Source organism: Aquila chrysaetos, chromosome 23 (assembly GCF_900496995.4).
Source record: "Aquila chrysaetos chrysaetos chromosome 23, bAquChr1.4, whole genome shotgun sequence".
NCBI lineage: Eukaryota > Metazoa > Chordata > Aves > Accipitriformes > Accipitridae > Aquila > Aquila chrysaetos.
Window position 1 is genome coordinate 15,231,616 of NC_044026.1, and position 23,221 is coordinate 15,254,836.

The 23,221-nt window shown below is 37.7% G+C and overlaps 1 protein-coding gene across 13 annotated transcripts in view; it reads left to right on the plus strand.

Annotated features, from left to right (window-relative positions):
• The window catches only part of STS (steroid sulfatase), a 117,440-nt gene extending 94,643 nt beyond the window's left edge, over positions 1–22,797 (plus strand). For all 13 annotated transcript variants that reach the window (XM_029998861.1, XM_029998867.1, XM_029998865.1 and 10 more), the window contains one exon: positions 19,409–22,797. In XM_029998861.1, the coding sequence (XP_029854721.1) occupies positions 19,409–19,791 (383 nt within the window). In that variant the 3' untranslated portion in view covers positions 19,792–22,797. The remainder of the gene's footprint in view (positions 1–19,408) is intronic.
• Positions 22,798–23,221: the final 424 nt, after the last annotated feature.

Genomic DNA, 23,221 nt, shown 5'->3' on the forward strand with positions numbered 1-23,221 from the left:
TAAATTAGTAATGTTCTTAGTGAACAGGGAAAGGTTGACAAGTTTCAGTGATCGTATAAAGGCAAAGACATTTAAAGTAGCTAATTCAGTATTATTTAAACTTCAGCTTGAATGGCTTGCTGTCAGATATTGTGTCATGCACTTGTGACAGTAGAAAAGAAAAATCTACAGGTTTTTTTCTGTGTACTCCACAGCTAACACTTAAATAGAAAAAAATGTCTGAGTTAGAACAACTGTCTGATAATTTTTTATCTATTTATAAATTTAGCAGTAGTCAAAACAAATATAAATAACAACAAAAAAAGTAGGTAAAAATGCACTGCAACTTTAAAAAATTAATTTCAGCTTACCAAGTAACATAAAAAGTGGGTCTTTAACAATTTCTGGAGCATTACACTTCTAAAAATATCTTTAGTTCAGTGTTGGATTTGAGCCTGCAGCATTCTACATGTTACATTCAGAACATAGCGCTGATTCATCCTAATTTTAAAATTGGATTCAAATGGCATATGTTGTCTTAGGCAATGTTCTTCAAGGGAAGTAGTTAATGCATACTCAACCTACATCGAGTATTCTGTGTGCCACAGCCTCTAACATCCTATTACTCCTAGAAAATAAAGTATTTGTTTATTAGAGAAATTCCCTGGAAACCTGACTGTCAAGAGCAAGGTGACTTCTCAGTATGCCATAAAAGACAGTGCCATGAAAGGCAGAAGAAATAATTATAGAAGAAAACAGTGGATGCGTGGACGGTGGGTGCACTTGGACAATATTATGCTGGAGGCCAGTGTGCATCTGTGGATGATGTGCACTCTGTATTGTGTAGTTGCTTCTAAATGTACGTTGTGATCAGTACATTGAAAAGACAACACAACCAGAATTATTCAATAATCACTGTAAATGTCCTCAGCCTGAGAAAAGCTCACATCCCAGTAAAAACAGTGACCTTTCTGTTGTTTTCAGAGCTTTTTTTGTGTTCTCGAACTATGAGAGGACACGTAATGCATTAAATTTTTCATGTCTCTTTTGTTAAGGCATCCAGAGTTTCCTAAAACTAAAAGGAAGAAAAAAATGCAGCTTTTAAAATTTGTTTCTTGTTTTGTTGTTCTTAGTAGGGAAATTTTGTAGATGGATTTGTGTAAAAGCTTTCTGAAACTGAAAGAGATTGAATTTCACTAGTAGTTTTTTGTCATAGTTCTTTCAATGACATCTTAGTAGAAATGCAAAGTCCATGAAGTAGTATAGAACAAGTTCCTACAGTTTATGATGTTTTTCAGATTTATTCAGTTTTACCCAAAAATTTATTGAAAATAATTCTTCAGCTGCAGTTCAGTCATATTCAGCAGAATAATAAATATAATAAATTAATTTTTATTGACTCGATGGTCTCCTAGATGTGGGACTCTAATGCAAACATTTGAGAGACTCACTCACTCCCTCCCTCCTCTTCAACATTGGCATTTTAAAGCAAAATAGGTTTCTACCATTCATACTAGGAGGGGGAAGTTAGAAATCGTGGCGCAGCCACAATATTGAAAGTCAACAAGACCATAAAACCCCCATAAAGATCATGATAACTTAGCACTTAGAATTAGCACTAGTGCAATAAAGAAAGGCTGATCCTTTTAGTATTAGTAAATGTTAGTCATCCATAAGATAATTTTGTCATTACCAAGTGTGTGCTAATTTTTCATTTACAACCTGTTACCTGTCTGTAGTTTTTTAAATGGTATTGTATCACAGAGGCAAGCTTCTCATCTCACTTGCTCAGTGAGAAGAGGAGAGTCTTCAAAACTCAGTAGAGTCTTCAAGATTAACTTAATTTTATTATCTGGACTCTCTTCAATGCCATAGGATGTTGTGCAGGCAGGTTTTCAGTCTGTAGCTCTGATCCATCCATATGGTACTGTTCAGTGACAAGTGGAGATTGAATCTCAGTCCTAAAAGCATTATAGTTACCTTAGCGTCAGTTCATATCCTTGATAGCAAAACTACTTAGCCAGCAAAGGTTTATAGTTTGGGCTCAACAATGTCTTGATCCACTATGCTGCTGCCGATTCCAAACCAAATGTAATTCTCCACTCTAGCCCTTCCTTACAGAATTGTCATTTTGGAAGGTTTGAGTTGATTCACACCTTTTTCTTTTTTTTCTGAACAGACAAAGTGTCCCCCCAGCCCCAATTCCAAACTCTAAAGACTTGATATCTTCCAAAAGCCAGCACTGTTAATTAATCATTTGGTGGAGCTGCTAAAACACTACCATGATACGTATACACAAGGTTAATTAGAGAGAGGGAATAGCAAAATGTAAATGGTCTCATGAAGATTTTGAGTCTAGCGCTACAGAAATATGAGGTAGAAATGCTAGACAAGACATTGTGAGTAAATGAATCTACCTGAGTGAAGAATTACGTATTCTCTAAAAATGGTATCTCAACACTCTGTGGAGTTTCTTTTCAATACATTTTTCTCCAATTCTGGAATGCTGTGGAAAACATTAAAATTAGGACTCATTAGTTCCTCATGGCCACAGTGTCTTAGAACTGCAAATCCTTTAGTCCCACTAGGGTCTAGGTCCACCTTTTTTTCCTACAGCTGGTCATGGAGGCACTTTCATGCACTTTCTTTACTTCTCCATCTCTCAAATTATCCCAACAATCAGCCTAGCAAATGGGGATTTGTTGCAACTACATTGCTGTTAGCTTTGAACCTCCCATTACTTTTTTGTCCTAGACATGGTTAAGTTGTATTAAGGGAAAATGCAATGCCTGCCTATAGTATGTAGACTGTTGATATTAAGGCATTTATATAAAAATGGAATTTGCTGTAGCATTCCCCTCTCTGTTTTATGCAGCATACCTAACTTAGAACCTAAACTAATGCTTTTTGCATGAAAGCTCCTCCCATTTTTTTATCTGCATCAGGTGCTCTATACGATGTCATGTTTTTATTGTCTGATTTCTCAAAGCCTAATCTTCAAACTCAATTTTGATTCAGAAGTATTATATAGAAGTTTAAAGTTATGAATTGCACCTATAGAGGATGATACTGACAGTTCTATAATACTAAGTGGTAGATTGCTTGTAGTATTTATAGTTGACAGTAATTTTTGAATTCTGAAAACAATGCAATTGCTACTAAAGACAGTTTTCAGCTGTAGCCAGAGGCTCTAAGAGCACATATCTTTATGATTCAGAAACAACTGTAGCCCATGAGTGTTAAGGTCAGTTTTCAAAAAGCAACTTAGAAGAAAGCTAAAGATAAACAAAACTTTTTTTTTCCAGGGAAAATCAGTTTCATCGGTAATGACTATTTGTATGTATGCCGTGAAGGCATGAGGTTATGTGTAAGTATGAGGAGAAACGTATGTTTCACAGAAGAGAAGATGGTTTGAATTGTGCTGTGAAAGGGAAGTTTTGCTGTAAAAGCTTGGAATTTGCTAAAAAAACCTAAATATCATCTGGAAGAATTCATCCTAACAGAGCTGGTCAACATAAGAAGACCAAAGCTAGAATCAAGCGAATGAGGGAGAGAAGAAAATGTAGCTGTTGTGTCACGCTGAAATTGAGGGTTTGAATAGCTGACTTTTTTTTTAAACAAATATAGAAAGCACATAGAATTCTGTTTGAAGTTCTGTTTGCAATGGTCACTTTTAAACTTTGAAGGAAAACTTTGAGACTTCATACATTATTTTGATTCTTATTATCTATTTTTATCTTTTTAGTATGGAAAAACGTTAGTAATCTGATGCATTCTTTAGTTGTAGAAAATACATTATGATACTTGCAATATAGATTATAATGAAATCCATTATGAAAAATGGATTATGATACTTGAAATACTTGTATTATGACATTTGGGTAGCAACATTTACAGGTTATTTTAGAACTAAAAATATTCTATTGAATTATTCTATTGAATATCATACTTTGACAGTTTCCAGGTTTATCCTTCCAAAAATCTTGCAAAGTGCATTAAGAGGCTTATCTTAGCACAAGAGTAAGTCCTGAACACAAATGTCTCAGTTTATTTTCACTGTGAATGGAAACATAATCAGTCAGTGGATAGAAAAGCAGCTGGGGGTTGCAAAAAATTGTACAAGAATACAGGTGGTTTGTTCATCTGCTTCAGTTCATTCAGCTCTGCCCTAGCAGAGCTGCTAGGTCATTTAGAAGTTCTGGTGATCTCAAGAATGCCAAGTAGCTCCCAACATTAGGACTATGTAGTGGCAACAAAAGGCTGGTTTAGAAAACCATGCTGGTGTTCACAGTGAGGCTGTAATAATCAAGAAAAGGTGCTGAAAAAAGCTTTAACTGGGTTTTGGAACTTGATACTAAATAGATTACACAATGCCTGTAGCTCCTGAGCATCATCAAAGGCCTCTTTTTCTTCCCCCTTTGATACACCAAAATATTTCAGGTCTCCAATCAGGAAGTGTTTTAATTTCTGCCAGTGCTTTTAAATAGTTATGACATACTGATTTTTGGAAAAAAAAACCAACCAACCAAACCTAAGTTCTGAGAAGTATATTTGAATGTTTAGCAACTAACAGGTTGAACTAAGGAAAAGTAAATGTACTGCTCGTATTTCACAAAATATTTTTGAGTATGTGTCTTTAAAAGCATTTAATCCAATTATAAATAACCATGAGAAGTGTTTGTATTTTGAAGATAGAAAATATGCGAAAGTCAACATATGACTGTGTCTCTGTAACGCAGCTTAAATGTGAGAAAGTTTATAAATCTTTATCTCGTAATCAAGTGAGAAAATTAAGTATATTTGAATGCTGCAAAGGATTATTCCATTAGTGGGTACTCCTCAAACTTAAGATATTGGCAAATGATTACCACTAACAAGGACAGTGTCCACATGCACAACAGCCCGCATATTCCCCACTGAGTATTTCTTCATGTTGTCAAGCTTGATAAGTCTGTGTTATTGCCGTGGCATGGAAGGGTCAGCAACAGGTTTGTACCTCATCGACATCTGAACCTCAGTACGTGGCTGAGCCTGTCGATGCAGTCTCTGCCTAGACACACAAGAGGAAGTTCCCATGGCAATTATAAGTGGTCTTTCCTAACCAATTTCAAGCAATTTGTTCACTTTGTGGACTAAATTGACCTCAGATATATCCTTACCACTATTCATTGTTAGATTTTGTATTTCAGTTGCTACATATTTGGACAAGGTGTATGAGAACACGTTGTGTCTCAGGCAGGTAGAGGAGCACCTTTAGGAAGGCTTAAACTGTCTGCATTCTCGGTCATCCAAGGATCTACATGGCTATGTGATATGTCTGTATAGGGGCATCTTATTCATCCTCTGACAAATTTTGATCTGTTGATGGGGAGATGGTTGTGGAAGCAGACAACCTCTTCTAGATTTAAGTTTTTGGTCTTATTGTGTTAGACAGACAAGAAGAAAGTAGTGATCCAAAGCTCTGAAGTTAAAACTAGACAGACCTGTGAGATTCAACAAGACAGGAAAACCTTTCACAGTGAAGGTGAGGATCTGGGTGACAGGAAAATTGTTTACCAAGTCCATCTGCCTGGCCTGACTTCCATTTGAATGCAGTTTGATTGGGAGATTTCCTAATCTCTAATCCTAACTGAATTTCAGATTCCTTTTTATGTCTACACAGCCTAAGTGCCAAGACCTCGGTTAGGAATACTGACTCAGTATTAGTAAAGAAACAGAGTTTAAGCCTGGGCATGTTCAGCGTGAATGCCAGCCAGTTAGAGACATCTTTGGAAGTGTACGAGAAAGTTTAGCAACCATTGTTGGTTGTAAACATTGCCTGAATTCGTATGTTTTAATTAATCACTAGATTGAGGTTGTGGTAAACATCTGACAGTATGCAATCCACTATAGTATGATGCAGAGTGGATTACTGCAAGCCACTGCTGAATGCTAAAACAAACCTGTTTTACAACTGAAAATCATTTATGTAATCGATTTTATTTTCCATTGCAACAGATGAGGAATATGTGTATGGTAACTTGCATTGTGGAGAATAGCATAAAAATGCATAGAAGAGGGAGCCACGGTAGTGAATACAGTAGAAAAACATTTCCTGGTGTTTCCTGTTTCTGTTACTATTGTCACAGATTTTTAAGGAGTATTTTGACAAAGAAACCAGCTAAAATCGAGAAATGAAGACTGAGTTTGCAGAGCTATGAATTAAAAATTGAATGTAGGCTTCAAAAGCCAAAAAGCAGCTACCAGTATGCAGATGTTTGCATTTCACAATATCCTTTGAGTGCTGTCATGACTTAACTGCAGTAAGGAGGGAGGTCATATATAAAATCTATGTCTTGTCATGTAATGCCAAAAGCACTTTCAGTAGTTTTGAGGAAGCACAATGTGTAACTAAATGATTTTAGGCTCCAAGCTGGTTTATATTATATTTATTTATATTACTTCCTAAAATAATGGGTTAAAGTCCTTAAAGTAAACCATAATGTATGGGAACATGCTCTTAGACCAGTAAAAAGATGTAGGATTTCATGCTCAAGGATGAGGCTGTCTTTGTTTAACTCATCTTTGTAACTGTCTTGCGTAACAGAGCCTGAACATCATAGTGCAACAATAAATAATAATAAATGTTGGATTAAGTTTGTGACATAAGTGCCCTCTTCAAAGATAGGTTGAGGCATGCTAGAATTACTACATTGAATTACACAGTTAGTTAAAAATAGGAGATCAAGCCAAAGAGAACAAACATTGTCTCTACCATCTCATTCACAGCAGTGGTCTACCTACCCTCCTTCAACTGTGCTTCAGAGACTGGAGGGAAAAAAAAAATGAGAATTCATTTTGCCGCTCATGTATCATGGGGAAAAACTCAAAAAACCCCCACCCTTCGTGGCAGTTAAAATGGTTGACTAGAAGTTTTAAGTTAGAATCTGGATTATAGTAATTTCTAGGAGAGAAATCAGACACTGCCTGAAGTCCTAGCAATTTTGTCTTTTTTACACATAAAAGTGTAAGGAGGTACAATGCAGAGAATGAGGTACAATAGCCGGAGTTTCCCAGCTCCATTGCTGCTTGCTTCTAGTTTGAGATGAACTCACTCCATGGCTGATTACATCTCAGCTGAGCACTTTGGATGTTGTGTAGGACTATTCTATGCTGCTGAATCTTTCTGGCAGGCCCAAGAGGTGGGAAGGGCTTTGTTCAAATACTGCACCCAGGTCCATGCACCACATAGATCAAAACCACCTGGATATACTAGGTAGTATGTCATGTATACATATCCATGTATATGCCAAAATTAAAAAAGGCAGCAAGATTTTGCTGATGGGATGTTCACTAACTGAGGAATTTATGTTTGGAGTTAGAAGATGTTGCTAAGCAGACGTGAGTTTAATCTTCAGGGAGGTAAGTTCTGAATCCCGAACACTGATTTTTCTACAAGGTAGAGTTGTCCTGTGAACAGGACACTTCCCTTAGACTTGGCAAAAGTTGATTCATGTTTCTTCTTCCTATAGACCTTGAGACAACCTTAGATATATCACTCACAGTGTATCCATCAGTATCGGTGTAGCAAAGAAAGAAAACAGTTTTTACTAACTGTTTTGTTAAGCAACAGCACAGATCACTGAAAAAATAATTTACTCAATTTTTTTTTCTCAAATGGTTTGAAGTAAGAGACTTGATGGGAATTGAGGAGCATACATAGATCCTTGCTTAAACAATTAGTTGAGCACACAGCAGCTTCAGTCACAGATTACATTGTACTTTGCTAAATTTAAGCATGAGGTTATTATTTGTATTCTTAAGCTAAGGTAGAAATACTTTGTTGAACTGAAGGAAACAAGATAAAATCATGCTCTCAGGAAGTTCACAGGGATTTTAACATTCACTTCAGTGTACCACAACTCTACAAAAGGTGTAGGAAATGCAACAGGTAATTGAGGAACGAGGCAACCCAAATGAACTCTGAGACAATCATCTGCACCAAAATCTTTATTTAAGATAATTAAACTCCAGCAAAAGTTCGTGAAGGATTTGTATTTGAAAAAGTTAGTAGATAAAACACTAAGTGAAAGGAGTGTGCCAATAAAATGTCTTTGTCTTCCGCAATAAAGGAAATGAATGATAGTAGCACAAAAGTTACAATAGAAGACACCATCCATCAAGAGAGCTCTTAAAAAATACATTGTAGGGAACAATTGTGCAGTGGCAGGGGGATGAATTAGATGACAAAAAGAAAATTCATTTGAAATATCTGAAATGAGTTTTTGTTCTTATTTGCTACAACTGGAACAGAGGAAACTGCATACATTAATATGAGAAAGACGCTGGCATCGCACAAGCGGAGTCAATGCAGATGTACTGTAGCTGGTGACTATATTTCAAAGGTCACAGAATGATCATTAAGGATGAGTAAGACTTACTAAAAAAAGTATACAGATGTAACGTATATGAACAAGGAAGGCAAACCTCTCTGTATTTCCTGGTCACATCAGTTAAATATGTAGGTTTTACATATACTTGAGAGGAGGAGATGTTTAACCCACTATCTATGAACACTGTGGGTTCTTCCATAAGCAGCACCCCCTGTGATATTTGATCTTAGAAAGCAAAATAGAAGATGGACTAGAGAATGCTGGAGAGACAAGAAGTTCAACTCTCTAACTTGGGGTGACACTTCACTCTAAAAGTGACTCCAGCAGAACTGTAAGTGACCCCAGCCCTGGCAGTGCCTTTTTTGACAGAGCAACCACTTCCAGCACCCAAGCAGAGAGAGCAGAGCTAGGTGCTGATAACAGGGTCCACCAATAGTTCCAGGCTAGGCAAAGTGGTGGTTCAGGTTCAAAGTCCATCCAGGGAGTCCAGTCAGGAGCAGGAGCAGAGACAGAGCTGGGAGAAAGGCTACGACCTAGGGCCGTCCAGAGACAGGGCTGGGAACTGGCTCTCCTGCAGCACCGCTCCGGCAGGGGCTGATGGCCTCGGGCTGAGCTGAAATGGGAATCCTGGTCCATGGGCAGGGTGCGTGGATGGGGTCTGCCCTAGGGCTGGGCAGGGCCCCCGAGGCTCTTTGGTGCCTTCAAGGCTCTTGACACCTCAGATTTTTAGCAAATTCTGAGGATGGTGATGACAACTTGTAGATGTCTACAGTGCAAACACCAACAGCTGAGCTAGCCTGAGCTGATCACTCTCCTCAAAAGAGAAACAAGCAGAATTCTTCTCACCCTAAAGCAGACTTCTAACAAAAGTAAGAAGCAGATCAGTATAGGCTGGTAACTAGCTTACATAAAGACCTCCACATTGCAGTGATCCAAAATTAGGTGAGGTGACCAGATTGTCAAATTGCATACTAAGTGTCAGCATAGTGATGAGCAATAAATCCTACTCAATACCTTGAATTTAAAATTAGAAATGCCTTGCCACCTTTTTCACAATGTGAAAAAAATTGTTATTTTGATAAGTGTCAGGAATGACACTATGGGAGTCTTTTGAAGTTGACTGGGAATTTTAGGACCATGTCATTTAATTAGTGTCACTTTTCTTTGAAATCAGCAGAAGTTCAAATAAGGGCCTGTCTACAAATACGCAATAAATAAGATAGCCAGGTTAGACTGTGTAGTGAAATATAAAGAGTGAATTCATTTTGTAGTACAGAGCGGCATTTTATCCATGCATCAGTGTCATGAAAGAACTGACAAGAATGTTCAGAAAAGAAAAACATGGATGAGATGCAGATCCTGATTTGAGTTACACTGGCATAAAGATCTTTAAAATCTCATTAAGAAAGTGCCACTTGCTTAGCTTGTTCAATTTTCTTTTTAACACAAGACTAAAACAGTCATTTACCTTGTCTGTTAGCTATCAGCTCTATGAGAATCTTTTTATTCTTTCTTACAGGTGTTGTTGGTGATTGGGGCAGCTCTTAATGTGGAGGTATAGGTGTCCTTCCCCAAAATCACTTTATAAACTTCCTTAAGTCTCATTAAACCTCATTCCTTGTCAACAGCCTTTGTCTTAATAGCAACACACAGCAGCAAAGTAATCTATCAGAGAAATTGTACAGAAACTTGTAACAGTAAGTAACAAGTATCCATACATAGACATATCTTTTACTGATATTTACACATTTTCATGTTATAGTCTACAGCAAAGTTTTTTCTTGCGATTTCCTCAACAGTAGAAGGCAAGTGCTGCAGACCACTTTTCTGGTTTTGCAGAAAAACACTGCGGGAAAAACACTGACGTGTCAGCGTAATGTGGATTTATGTCTGTTCTCCACTGGTTCAGCTACACAATCCCGCCAAAGACTTAAATAGCATCAAGTATCTAATTCACAATATGTAGCTCACAGGAGAAAATTCACTTTTCCTTCAGTAATAACTCATGAGTCTTCAGGCTACTTACAGCACATTTTTGTTGGACAAAGAGCAGCCCCTTTCTCCTCTCTGAACTGTGTCCTTTTATTCAGTTCTCATCCTTTTCCCATCTGTTTATTCCCTTTTCCCTCCCCACTTCTGAGCTTCTAGTCTCACTGATAGTGAATCTCCTTTTGGTTCTCTTAATTGATCAAACCCTTGTGTGAGTCTTTCCCTTCTGCAACTGCAGAAGCTGTAATAAACTCTGACCCTCATGAGGGTTTTCCTGTCACTTGCCTTCTCTGTTTTTCAGTCTCACAAGTTCCTTTACTTCCATTGTTCTCTCTAGAGCAGTCTCTTACCTTACAAGTGGGTTTTGATTGGGTTTTTTGGGGGAGGGGGGTTTAAGATCTTTTTGTCTTCTTTCTTTGCTCCTGGTTTTCATCTTTGATGATATCAAGAAGACATACCTTTTTGCACTGCATGAAACATCTGAGTCACTTGTTACTGTTTCTTGCTGAAGTCCATTACAATCTTTTCATTTACTTGATTATTAGAAGATATTTTGTTTCCCCTGCTTCCTAACTTTATGAGCATCACCTTCGCTCTTTGTTTGCCCTCTTGTTTTTTTTTTTTTTTCCTCTCTTTCTACCTGATCTTGCCCATTTCATGGAGGTATCACAATCAAGAAAAGCCTCCAAAAATCCCAAGTTGTCTCCCAAATCCCTCGTTTGTGTTCAGCGTTTCAGTCGCAACAGCTGGAGGAAGCAGAACAAGCATCAAGTGTCATTTACCTAAACCGTCTCATTAAGTATTTAAATTTGCTATCTTGATCCTCATCTCAGAGCAGCTGCAGCTGAATTTGGGTGACACAGTATGGGCATATTATTTGTTAAGTGTGAAATAACATAACTGCCAAAGGCGAGAAGAGCATTTTTTAGCTTGAACAGACCCCACAAAACTGTTTATATCAAGCTCAAAAAAATTGACCTAATCAACTGATACACATTTCTGCTAACAATACTTGGGTAGGAAGGTGTTTACCCTGACAAATACTGTTAGTATTTTCTTGCTTCTGCTCTGCTCTGTGACAGTGGCAACAGAGTTATTGTTAGGCTCAGGCAGAGCTATTTATACCCTGGGACTTGCAGTGCTCCATGCCCTACCAGTGGTCCCCTACATTGGGAGAGAGAGAAATAAAGGGAAGGGAAAAAAATAAAATTAAATCCTGTCCTTTTAAAAAAATATTTACCCTATTCCTAATCATAGGAAGAACATAAACCCAACTTCCTAGTCCAGTTGGTTAAGTTGAAGTGGAATAGAGACCTTCTCTTCTTTTTCTTTCTGTTTTTGTCTTATTTGTACTTCCCTTTATCCTGATTTAGATTGCAGACTAAGAGGCAGGAATGGCTGTAGCATGGAAGGCACAAGCCAAACCTCCTGTACACCAATCCAATGAATCATTCCTTATTAAAAAGAAACAGAAAAACAACCAACCAACCAAAGAGGCTCCCCCCCGCAATATGATTATTTGGATTACTTCATGTATGACTGAACAGTTTACTAGCCAAAATGATTTTGTATTAATTGAGTGACAGACCTGAAATAATCTTTTATCAAAACGATGCTGACTTTTCCATTTAAGTCCTATATAAGAACAGTTAAAATGTATTAATCTCATCTACAGCCCCAGGAGACCCTTCTCTGTTCTTGTTTTTAGTAGAAAGGAGATTTTAGCAAGTTATAGCACTTCAGAAGGGTAAAGCCTGTTTTTTACTATGTCGCACACATACATTCCTTAAGCTGGAAATTAAGAGGAGAGAGTCAAGGTTCTTTCCCTTTTCCATCACTTACTGTCATCTGGAGAATAGCTGAAGATCTCTGCATCCATCTTGCATACCACCAAGACAAGAAAATATTCCCATTGCTTTTCTAAAACTCTTCTCTTCAAACTCAAGTATTCATGCTGACTGGAGAACTGTGAAATGAAGTTTGGTTTTTGCATAGAGGTCCAAAATGGCATACTGCTGGATTTCTCTGAAATACCTTAACTTTGAGCAGGTCCATGTGAAAACAGAAAATAGACTTCTAAAAATTTTCTTAGGAAAAAATTTTATAAAAGTCCCTGCTGATCATCTTTAAAAGAACATCCTGTGATACGTCCTTTTGGTGTTTAGGTTTAATTCAGGATTTTGAGGGATTTTTGCATTGTTTGAACGTATACTCATTAATCACATTATTCTGCATAACAGACCTTCAGTAAACTTCTGCTTTCCTTTTCCTTAAATGTTTAGGTTCCAAATGATAGGCTCATAAGAACCCTAATGAAATAAGTTTAAACTTTTCTATGCACCTCAAAACTCAACTTCCATCTGAAATGCTGGATGTTAGCATAACCCCAAGCTATCAGATAATATCCTTTTTGTAGTTCTAATTGGATTAATACCTGCACAATTTTTCCAACTTTTCTTTCTAATAAAAACAAAGGATGCAAATTCCTATTTACTTTCAGCTATTCACCCCAAAATTTAACACCATTTGTGATGTTTTGCTAGTTTCAGATTCTGCCAAAGACATGCATTTTCTAACAGTGGGACAAAAACTATTGTCATATATTTCAGATACTAAACTACACATACCATAATCTTTACAATAAACACAAAATTCAGTAATTCAGAAATTTTTTTTGATATTTAGGACTAGCTGATACTGAGATGTTTGCACCATATCACTTAGAAATGGTTGCTTTCTTTAACTCAATTTTTTCACTCTGACAAAAGGAATCCCTTTGCTATGTTGTAATTTATCCTTAACTGATTCAATTTTCAAAATAAAACAAAAGGGGTTTTTTCAGATTTCCTAAGTATCCTAGTAGCTTTTTAAAAGATTAAAAAAAAAAAAAAACAAACTATCTGAAACACCCGTAAGGAAGCATAACTCATCTTTGTCCTCAACTTTTTAAAATAAAATAAATGAATATTCAGTATTCTTTGGCAGTGCACGGAATTCCAGGCTACCGCATTTACAAAATTTCTACTTTTCACTTTTAAAGTAACTTTGCATAGTTATTTCTTTGTTTTTAGATGCACTTCTTGCTATTTAAAGGTTAAACATGCTATCAGTTTTCAGATTAATGATTTGGAATACTTCATTAGCCTTCAGTGTGTGAAGGGGTTTTTTGACATCCAAAATTTGAAAAACGTCTGGAGAAAATAATTTATAAACAAATTCTTGGGGATGGTTTTGGTTTTGGTTGGTTGAAACTTGTCTGAAAATATTTGCAGAAGTTGCTTAGGACTTCCTTTGCATCTTTGTCTCGTACGTTTGCTCAGTATCAGGAAAATTGCTGTCTGAATCTTGCAGGTCCGTTCGTTTCACTCACAATGATTGCATCCACTTTATGTAAGAGAGTAATGATTGTCCTCAATTTATTTGCCGTTAATAAAATGTGTTTCTGAAGGACAGAAGGAACAAAAGACAAAACACAGTTCTGAATAGGTTTCCCTCTGCTTTTTGCCATCTTGGGCAAAGTGGCTGTGCTTTGCTACAGTCTTAAGTGTGTTGCTCTCTCGCTTCTTAACTGTCTCTCTTACTGACTCCAGTGGAAAACCAGTACATGCAAATCAATACTATTTCTCTCACAAGCAATAAAATAAAGCTTTTCTGTTTTCAAGGACTTTTGAATATAGGTTGGAAACGATGAGTAATTTTTTTTTGTGCCAACATTATCTTCTGTCTTCAGCATGCCATCGACTGCTTCTTGCATGAACTGAAAATTACATGGACCATTCAGCAAGTAAATAGATTCTTCAGACAAATCTTTAGCAAGTGTCTGGATTATGTGCATCAGATTACTAGGGATGGAATTTTTTTCCAGGGCAACATATATTCTTCCATTACTGTTACTGTTAAGTAAGACTTCCAAATATGAGGCATAACATTGCATTATAGCACTTCCTCTTTTAGCAGCATAGTTTCTATACCCACAGATCTTCCCACTTGGGACTTTCTTCAACAAGAAAAGAAAACACTGTAAATGATCAGTCAATTCTTTTTGAAGATGATGATGAAGAATTCAGGAAAATAATTCTTTGTCAGCTGCTACCGTTCAGCAGATAATCTTCACTTTTGAACAGAATTCAGTGGAAGCTTCTCATACCACAGCACTTACTCTAGATAATGAGGTCAGTCATGAGATTTCTGTCTTGACTTCAGCAGCCTAAGCATGGTTTCACTGTGTCTTGTATTTTTACTCCAGCAGTTGTTCAGTATGATTATTAGATATCCACCAATGCGCAATCCTTTCTGGTTTAGAGGGTACTTAACACTGCAGTTTCTATCCTTAAGATTTTAAAATCACTGCTACTACTGGGGTTTTTTATGGTTTTACTTCAAATACTGTATGTTCTGCACAGTGCTTTATGCAAGCCTCTTCTAGCAACAACAGATTCTCATAAACTAACATTATGTCTTTGAATATCACTCAGTTACTCTCCACCTACACTGGGACATAATGTGCTGTCTTTTGACTGATATAACAATATAACATTGTAAGATACCCGGGTACTTAAAACAAGTATCTAAAAAAAATACAAATTTTCACTGAAAGAACAATGGAGTCACACATTTTTGAACTCAAATAGCAGATTTTTATTATCTCTTTGAGGAATTCACATAGTTATAAAAACAATACGTATATTTTCTTTATAGTAACCAAATAGTATTCTCTATGTGCTATATATAGTTCTACAAGAATTTAGCAGCCGAAACCTTTTCTGAATTGTTAAATTATTGAAGAGCTGAATATATACACGTATGTGATATCTGCTTCATATAAGGTTAGCAGAGAACCTAACAATTCTAAATGATTCTAAAGATATAGGAAGTGGGAAGAAAGGATTCAATCTAATAACAAGAGTTATCTGAAGAATGTCATTTTCCAGTGAGTTGCAGCTTTCATCTGCTACTCTGTAGAAACATTGAAGAGCTTGAGTTAGAGTGTGGGAGCTCACCGGCTACAGAGCACACTCGAGATAAAGGAAAATTCTGTGGGCAATTTATATTGGTACGCGACGCCCAAAAGCATCTGAAGTCAAGGAGAGCCAGCTCCCCAATTTACAGTGAAGAACAGACTTGTTTAACTTGTTCTTCTACAGAAAGAAGAAACGAAATGACATGATCAAAGGAGATGACAGTAGCAGCAAACCTATAAAGCTAGTCATAGATTAAATTCAGTAAAAGTGAGGTCCAAGCAATAACACACCAATAGCTTCTATTCACTTCAAGAACTGCTTATCAGAAAACACCACTTAGCCATGACTGTTTAAGAACAGTGCTATTTTAACAGAAATGACATCCCTATCCAGTGTGTCACTTCATCTTGGAAATATTAATGTATCTTACTGAGATACTTTTAGGTAATTTCATGGCTGCTACCTGTCTGTTGGAGCTACGGTTGTCTGGATGAGGGGAGAAGGAGATGGGTGAAGGATAATAAAAGAGGAGTCTGTTAGGGAGATCGAACTCTGAGCAGTTACGTTCATAGCAGATTTGCTCGAACTAATTGCAACTTATTTTAATTTGAGACTATTTATATGTGCAACTTCTGTAGGTTTTGTTTTTCTTAACATGAGAAGGAAAGACGTACTCTGAGAGCTGAATAGGTGAAATTGTTGGACAATTCAGAGAGCTGGAGAATTGCAGGAAAAATGGACACTAAATAAAGTAGCTGTGAAGCCTTGGGACAGGATCTTTAAGGGTTCTGCAGGCTTCGAGCTTGCCTGCTATTTTAGAAGGGACCTGATATACTTGACTGTGGGGGAGCCCTGACAATTTTACTACTAACTTCACTGAGGAAGAGACATATAGTTATCTTTTTATATAAAGAGAGTTTACTATCCAGATGCTTTGCAGAACAAAGGTATTGTTAATTACTGAGAGATTAATTTGATCCTTGTAGTTAACCCTCTGACAAAATGAGATTTTATATCAGCTGAGAGAGTCTGGGAGAGAGCTCTCTCTTTTTAATATCGAGCCTTATACAGTTCATCAGCTTTACAGATTAGAAGTCTGACAGCCCTTTATGTCTCCTGGTATATTACACCGGCTGCTCCACAGCCACAGACACTGACAGATATGCTTTAGTTTTTATAATGCTTAGGAAATCGGTGGTTAAAGTCTGCACTGCTGTTCCTCCAGCACCACATGAAGGTCCAGATCCTCACCGAAGCATCGCTGCAGTGCAACAGATGAACATTGCACAGTAACAGACTTTGCCCTCCCAGACCTCAGTGGCTTGTGCAGTATGACATTATATCGCTGCGTAGCTGATAAACTAGCATCAGCTCTTCAAAACACTAGCGATGTGATTCAGACATGATGTGATGTCACACATGCCCTGTCCCCAACCCTATGCATGACTTTGCAACAGGCCGTATGCTCTGTATATAGCCAAACCTGAAGAATTCTTTGTTCTGTGGGGGAAAAAAAAATCATGGTACAACTTCCTTATTTCTTTCTTTTCCCCGTGTCTTACCTATATGAGCTGCTTATACTGACTTGCATTAATTCAGAATCCCCAACCTTATATTGCTATCTGTAAGCCCTTGAACTGGCCTGGTGTTACAGTGCCCAACACCAAAAAAAGTTGGCTGAAAATTTCTTTTCAATGATGTCATTCGGCACAAGAGTACCGTCAAAGATAGATGTGTGGTAAGACAGCCTGACCACAAAGTTCTCATGTGCATGGCCTTACTGGAATTTCTTTTAGTTGACATTTTAATAGCTATGTATTTTTTTTTCTGCTCTTCTTCTATCAAGTTGTTATAGTGCCCTGAATCAAATTGTCAGGTGGGGCAAATGTTGCATGGTCTACAAAGGCACACAGTGCACTGATTAATAAAGCCCTTTGGCTTTTTCTGTTCTTCATTGTCCATCCTGCCAATTAAACACTTTTAAAGAGCCTGAAGGAATGCTTAGTGTAGAATTACATACCTTCCCAGAATGTAAATTGTAAATCTCAGTAAATGAGGGGCATATTTCTGCTCTGGGAAATGTTCCATGCATAAGTTCAAAGAAATTTAAGGGGGAGTGTTAGATTTTGTTTGTTTATTTTACTTCTGAGAAAACAGCAAAGAATTCAAGTATCAAACCAACCTTTCAAAATGTTATTGGGAAGGTGTATGAAGGAATGCTGTGGTGCCTTGCCTTGCCTTCCCTTTTCCCCAGGAAGACTGTGCCATTGCTGCTGTCACAGCCAGAGCCTTTTAAAGCCTGCCACGTCCTATTGTCTGTGCCAGCAAGTCACTCTCAGCCTTTAAAGCTCCTTCCCCTTTGCTGACTTCCAAGCAGCATTCAGAGCGTTCTGCTAGTCTAATGTGTCTAATAACCATCACCCCTCCGACCCTGATTTAAGTGCAGACTAAGTGAACTGGAAGTCTCCAGGCTCTGTCATTGAATTGGATCCTAAAGGTAAAATCTCTTATAATGTGAAAAATGCTGTGGGATAGAAGAAGCTGTAAAGAACCTTAAGGTCACCCACTGTCCTTTAAATTCATGCTATAGACTAGAACTGCAGCCTGTGACTCTTTAGTCCGCTGAATCGTTTCTTTCTTTAAACCTGTTTTTGTCTCTAAAATTGAGTGTGATGTAGTTACAGCATGGCATGTACCAGTTCATCGCTGCCCTTCCCACATTTTCTAGTGCTTTCCTTTCTGTTGAACTGATGAATTGGTTAATGAATATTAACCACTGTAGTGCACAGAAATCTGTGACAATCTGTTACTAGATTAACAAGTTTTCTGTGAACTTAACAAAATTCAACAAAATACCAAAAAGAGTTTTTCCCCCAGTATTTTAAAAAAATGAGGTGATACAAAAAATGTTTTTCACGATAGCATGCTGAGGAATTTAAATTACTGATGAATATGTATTTCTGATGTCTGTATACACTCAAGTGGGTAGGTAGTCCGAGATCATAGACCTCAGCTATTTAGTACCCTACTTTTATTAAGAATAAAGTACAGATTTTTGACTCTAATTAATTATTCTCTGGTCCATTTCTGGAGAACTGTATGCTTCCCTGGCTGCGGGAGGACAGTGTGCTTCCGCGGAAGTGCCTGTCTCTTCCTGACTTCCCTGTCTCTTCCGTGATATTTGAGGAAAAAAGCAGCCATTTTTTGTTTATTCCTTTCTTGTTAAGTATTTTCAGATTCTCCAGAGTGCCTTCTGTTCAAGAGTGCTTCTTGAAGGAACCAATACCTGCTTATTCTTAATCCAGGAAATAATTAGTATTTTTAAACAGTGAAAATACTGACTGAAGTTACACTAGTGCAGACAGTTCAGTTTCTGTACACAGCAAATTAAGCTGAGAGAGAATGACTAATCTATAAATGAAGACCTTTGGTTCCTATTTTACAAAGCAGAATGTCACCTAAAAATTGCACTACCGTTACCAGTTATTTGTTTTTGGAAAAAACATCTAGAGGCCTAAGAAAGGAATTTAGTATCCATTATACCTTTTCATGTCATCACATTTACTAAAATGAGAAACTGTCTCCAGGTGTTCGCAATGAAAACATGTGGCAGAGGGCAATGGGTTAACACAACAAAGAGAGGAAGAGGGAAAAAGGTAAAAATGAAATTATTTTGATTAGCAAAATGAGAAGCAGACATGGCCCAACAGTGTCTGCATACGGCCAAAGGGCAAAGGTACATTTTAATAAGTCTTGCAGAAGACAGTGCAATGGCTTAGTAAATATTTATGCAAATCTTCTTAGCACTGTTTATGTAAAAATGTGAAGTTCTTTTAAGTCTTCTATGATTTAGTTAATCAGAATTCTTCCAAGGGAATGAAATGATCATAATTATTTCATAAATATGTATAGCATGAAAATCATCATGTTTTGCTTATTTTTGTTTTGCTCAATTTTGTTTTACTCTTTCAGTATATTGCGGTTCCTGTACAGAGTGAGGTTGTACCAAAAGACTGATTTCCCTTGGTGTAAATTAGAGTTTCATAAGACTAGGGGACTTTTAATTTGTCTTTTTATCACCAGCTGTTTTGTGTCTGTAAATTGCAGGTGAATCTGTCTGGAAAGTCATCTTCTTCACTCCAAACTTCAGTCCTGAAGACTCCAATGGTTGCTACGATTCTCACGTTTGCTTCTGCCATGGAGGATTCATCACACAGCATGATCCCCCACTGCTCTTTGATCTTTCCAGAGACCCTGAAGAGAAAGTCCCACTGACTCCAGAAACGGAGAGCCGTTTCTACGAAATCCTCAGGGTCATACACCTAGCAGTAGACAACCACACCAGATCCCTGCATCCTGTCCCTGACCAGCTGTCATGGGACAACCTTCTCTGGAAGCCGTGGCTCCAAGTGTGCTGCTCATCTCTCTTTCAGTCTTGCTACTGTGACTATGACTCAGAAGGGAGACCGCTAGAGGTGCGCTCAGGATAAACAAGCTGTAATTCCCTTTCAGAAACTGGAACAAGAGAGGGCGGGTAGCTGACTTGCACCACTGCGGTACTAGCCTTCAGAAGGGTTCGTTATGTAGGAGGACCTGTCTTCAAATACATCATTGCAGTAGAAGAGAATTTCAGTCAAGAAAATGTGCCAAGAGAAGGAGGGCAAGACACACCTCTTCTGTCTTTGTAATACAAGAATCAGTATGAAGCACATGTTGCTGTCCTCATTTACAAATGGGTAGGCTGTAGGTATTTTCTAGATGAGATCATTTTCTAGATCTTCAGATTCAGCTTTTTTCTTGCACAGCAAGGAATTTACCTATAGTTTCTGTCAATTACAGCTACTAAATGCACATTTTCTTGTCCTTTTTGCTAAGTGTTATCCACCGTCAGTGGGACATAGCACCGAGTAATTGAAAATAGAGAGATAACAGTGGGGAGGTCCACCTGTGACTATAATTTGGTAGCTCATAGATAGGTAAAGAGCAGCCCTGCAACAGCATCTCTGTCAACAAGCAACACAGATATGAAATAATAAACAGATTGCCAACAAGCTAACATTGCATGTGCCATAAAAATGTAGAGAGCTGTGTAGTGGAAGACCTTGCATCCACATTAAAACAGTGCTCCCTGGCTGGTGTCCTACTGCACAGCAACAGCCTTTGTTTCAAAAGGAAACCGCTTCAAGTGCACCAGTCATGTGCTTGAGTGTGTACCATACGTCTCCATATATATATATATATATATGCAAGCAAAATTCGTAACCCCCCAAAACCCCCCAAATCCTTCAATCCCTGATATAGACACGCCCCTATGGTCATAACCCAGTTGCTAAAATTAAAGATTTGGTCCATACTTGATATCTGAGTTCCAAATTCACATGATACTACAAATATATCTTTCACTATCTATCTACCATACCTGTTCTTCTACTGATGACAGTGGTGTGCATCACAAATAAATAAAATTTGATCTTCCTTTAAATATCTTTGCCATCATTTAAGGTCTCTCATTTTCTGAGAAGAAAATTGGGCTTGAGCACTTAAAGCCAAATATAAGTGTCTCTGAGTTCTTAACAAGGCCTTGGGAAATCTACAGTACTTCAGGGCTAATTTCTGTATCCATTTTTATCTGCATCTTATTCAGGCACATTTTCTTTCCATTCTACAAGCAGGCAAACTATTTTCTTTGGCAGATTGTACCAGAGGAGAACATACCAGCAAAATACTAAAATGATTTGATGCCTGATAATAGAAGATGACTTGCTCCTTATCAGAAGACACTAGTTAATTCCAACATTATAATGTATTAGAATCCGTTTGGTGCTCAAGTGATCTGTGATGATAGTAATGCAGTAGCTTCAGTCAGCCAACATTAAGGTTGTGACCTGGTTCTTGGGAGCTATTGAAGCCTGTCCTGTAAAAATACATTGTGATACATGGTATATTTCTCTGTCTGTAAAACCTAGGCTTTATTTGATTTTTCTGCTGCAGTTTCATTCAAAATTTCATTTTCCACAGTATCCAGATGCCTGTCCTGGGAAATGTAGTAGTCTTTCCTTGAGGTGTTATTTTTGATGTTTTACCTTGTGTTCATGATTGTGTATCTTAAGTATGTGCTCTGCGAGCTCTCTGTAGGTAGCAAAGTCCTGTGGGTGCTGATAAAGTTAGTCTGTTCAGGTATTTCTCTGATAACCACTCAGGACTGTTTATGTTGTACCTGGAAAGCTGTCAGATGGTCATTCGTGTGGTGTAATTCTCTCTTTGCTTTATTTAATCACTGAATGTACTACATAAACTTAGGAAGAAAGATGCCTGCAGTTTGAACACAAGCACTCTTCTGCAGTGATAGCAGCTGCCTCTCGACATCACAGCAGGATCCATACATCCCAAATTTTTGGTCCTTACCATGTGGCCCAAGAACCCCTTGGAGCTGCGGCCAGGCTGCTGGCTGCTTCGGCGCTGGGCATCACGGCATGGGGGGATGCTTTCTTCAGCTCCCATAGCTCTGCTGCAGCTTACACAAAACTTTTCAAGCAAAAATTCCTGCTGAAGCATATGGGAGAAAATATGTTGTGTGTTAGGTATACAGCAGTAGCTCAGACAAGGTGTTTGGTGTCACTGGATCTGTTTTGTTCCCATGGTTGCCGGGCTGTGACCTTAACAGGGATCTCAATTTATATGCTCAAGGACATCCACACATACTTCTTTTCATCAGGAAGATGCTATGTTGCTACCATTTCTTTTCTTTCTGCAGGTGCAAGAATTGTTTGTTCTGTTAGGTGCAACAGCTGTTCTGTGCTGCCTGACTGAGGTATCAAAAATGGTAATTTTTCTACTGCTCTGATTTCTTCTTGCCTGAATATGGCCTTTCTATCATACCCTCCTTGGCTTTTGGTGCCATCTCTCTAATCTCCTTTCTTAAAACATCCACACCCCTCAAATACTTTTCCACCTCTTTCTTTGCCACTCTGTCCTACCGTTTGCTTGTCATATTGATCACGATGGCTATTTTGCCCTCATCAATCATAAAATGAAAAGTGGTCTTTGTGAAAAGATTTGACTTCTAGGGCTCCTTGACTCTGCTAACCTCCTACTTATTCAAGGTCTAGCAAGGATTAACTTTGCATTACAAAATCTAAGAAATTAAAACACACCCAAGACACCCTGAATAATAAAAGTTATTTCTTGTTTGTAGCAAAAGCTTCATATTTTCCAAAAATATAGTTTATTACATCATTTAATATTTTGACTTAAGCAGTAAAATCTGAAATCCATTTTTACAATTGTTCCTTCAGGAAAGATTCTATTAAGAACAGGGCAGTATTTTTCATACTCTACGTTAATGCCATTTCATTTAATGCCTAAAATAAACCTTCCCTGTATTGCAAATGTATTACACCTTTCAGTACTGTACCTTCTGTTCTGGAGATGGCACGTCAGATCATGGTAATTAAAGTAGTCTTGTTTATCTGCAAAATAAAATGAGAAGCACAATATACCATTTTTGTAATAGCACTGCCTGATCTAACAAGGAAAAGTTTTGTTTTTCACAACAGGTTATTAATGGGATATACGTGATTCACAGTTTATTAACATGGAATGCTCAAGGAGAATGTGCTGCTCTGGTACTTTGAGACTGACTTTCAATCTATCGTTTACCAAGCATCGGTATTGTAACTTGATGCCTGTTTGTAGAATATGTCAGTTTAAACTGGGAGCTAAGCTTCAGAGGGAAGCGTATTCCTCTGCAGTATTATTTAACAGTATCACATCCTAGTTTGTCACAGAGTCCCTGTATGGCCCAGAGCAAGTCATTTAACTCCGTTTCTCATTCCTCTGCGCGCAGAGAAGGATAACAGTACTTCTCTCACTGCTGGGAATACTGAAAGAACAAAAAATGCTGAAAGTGGTAAGCTGGTA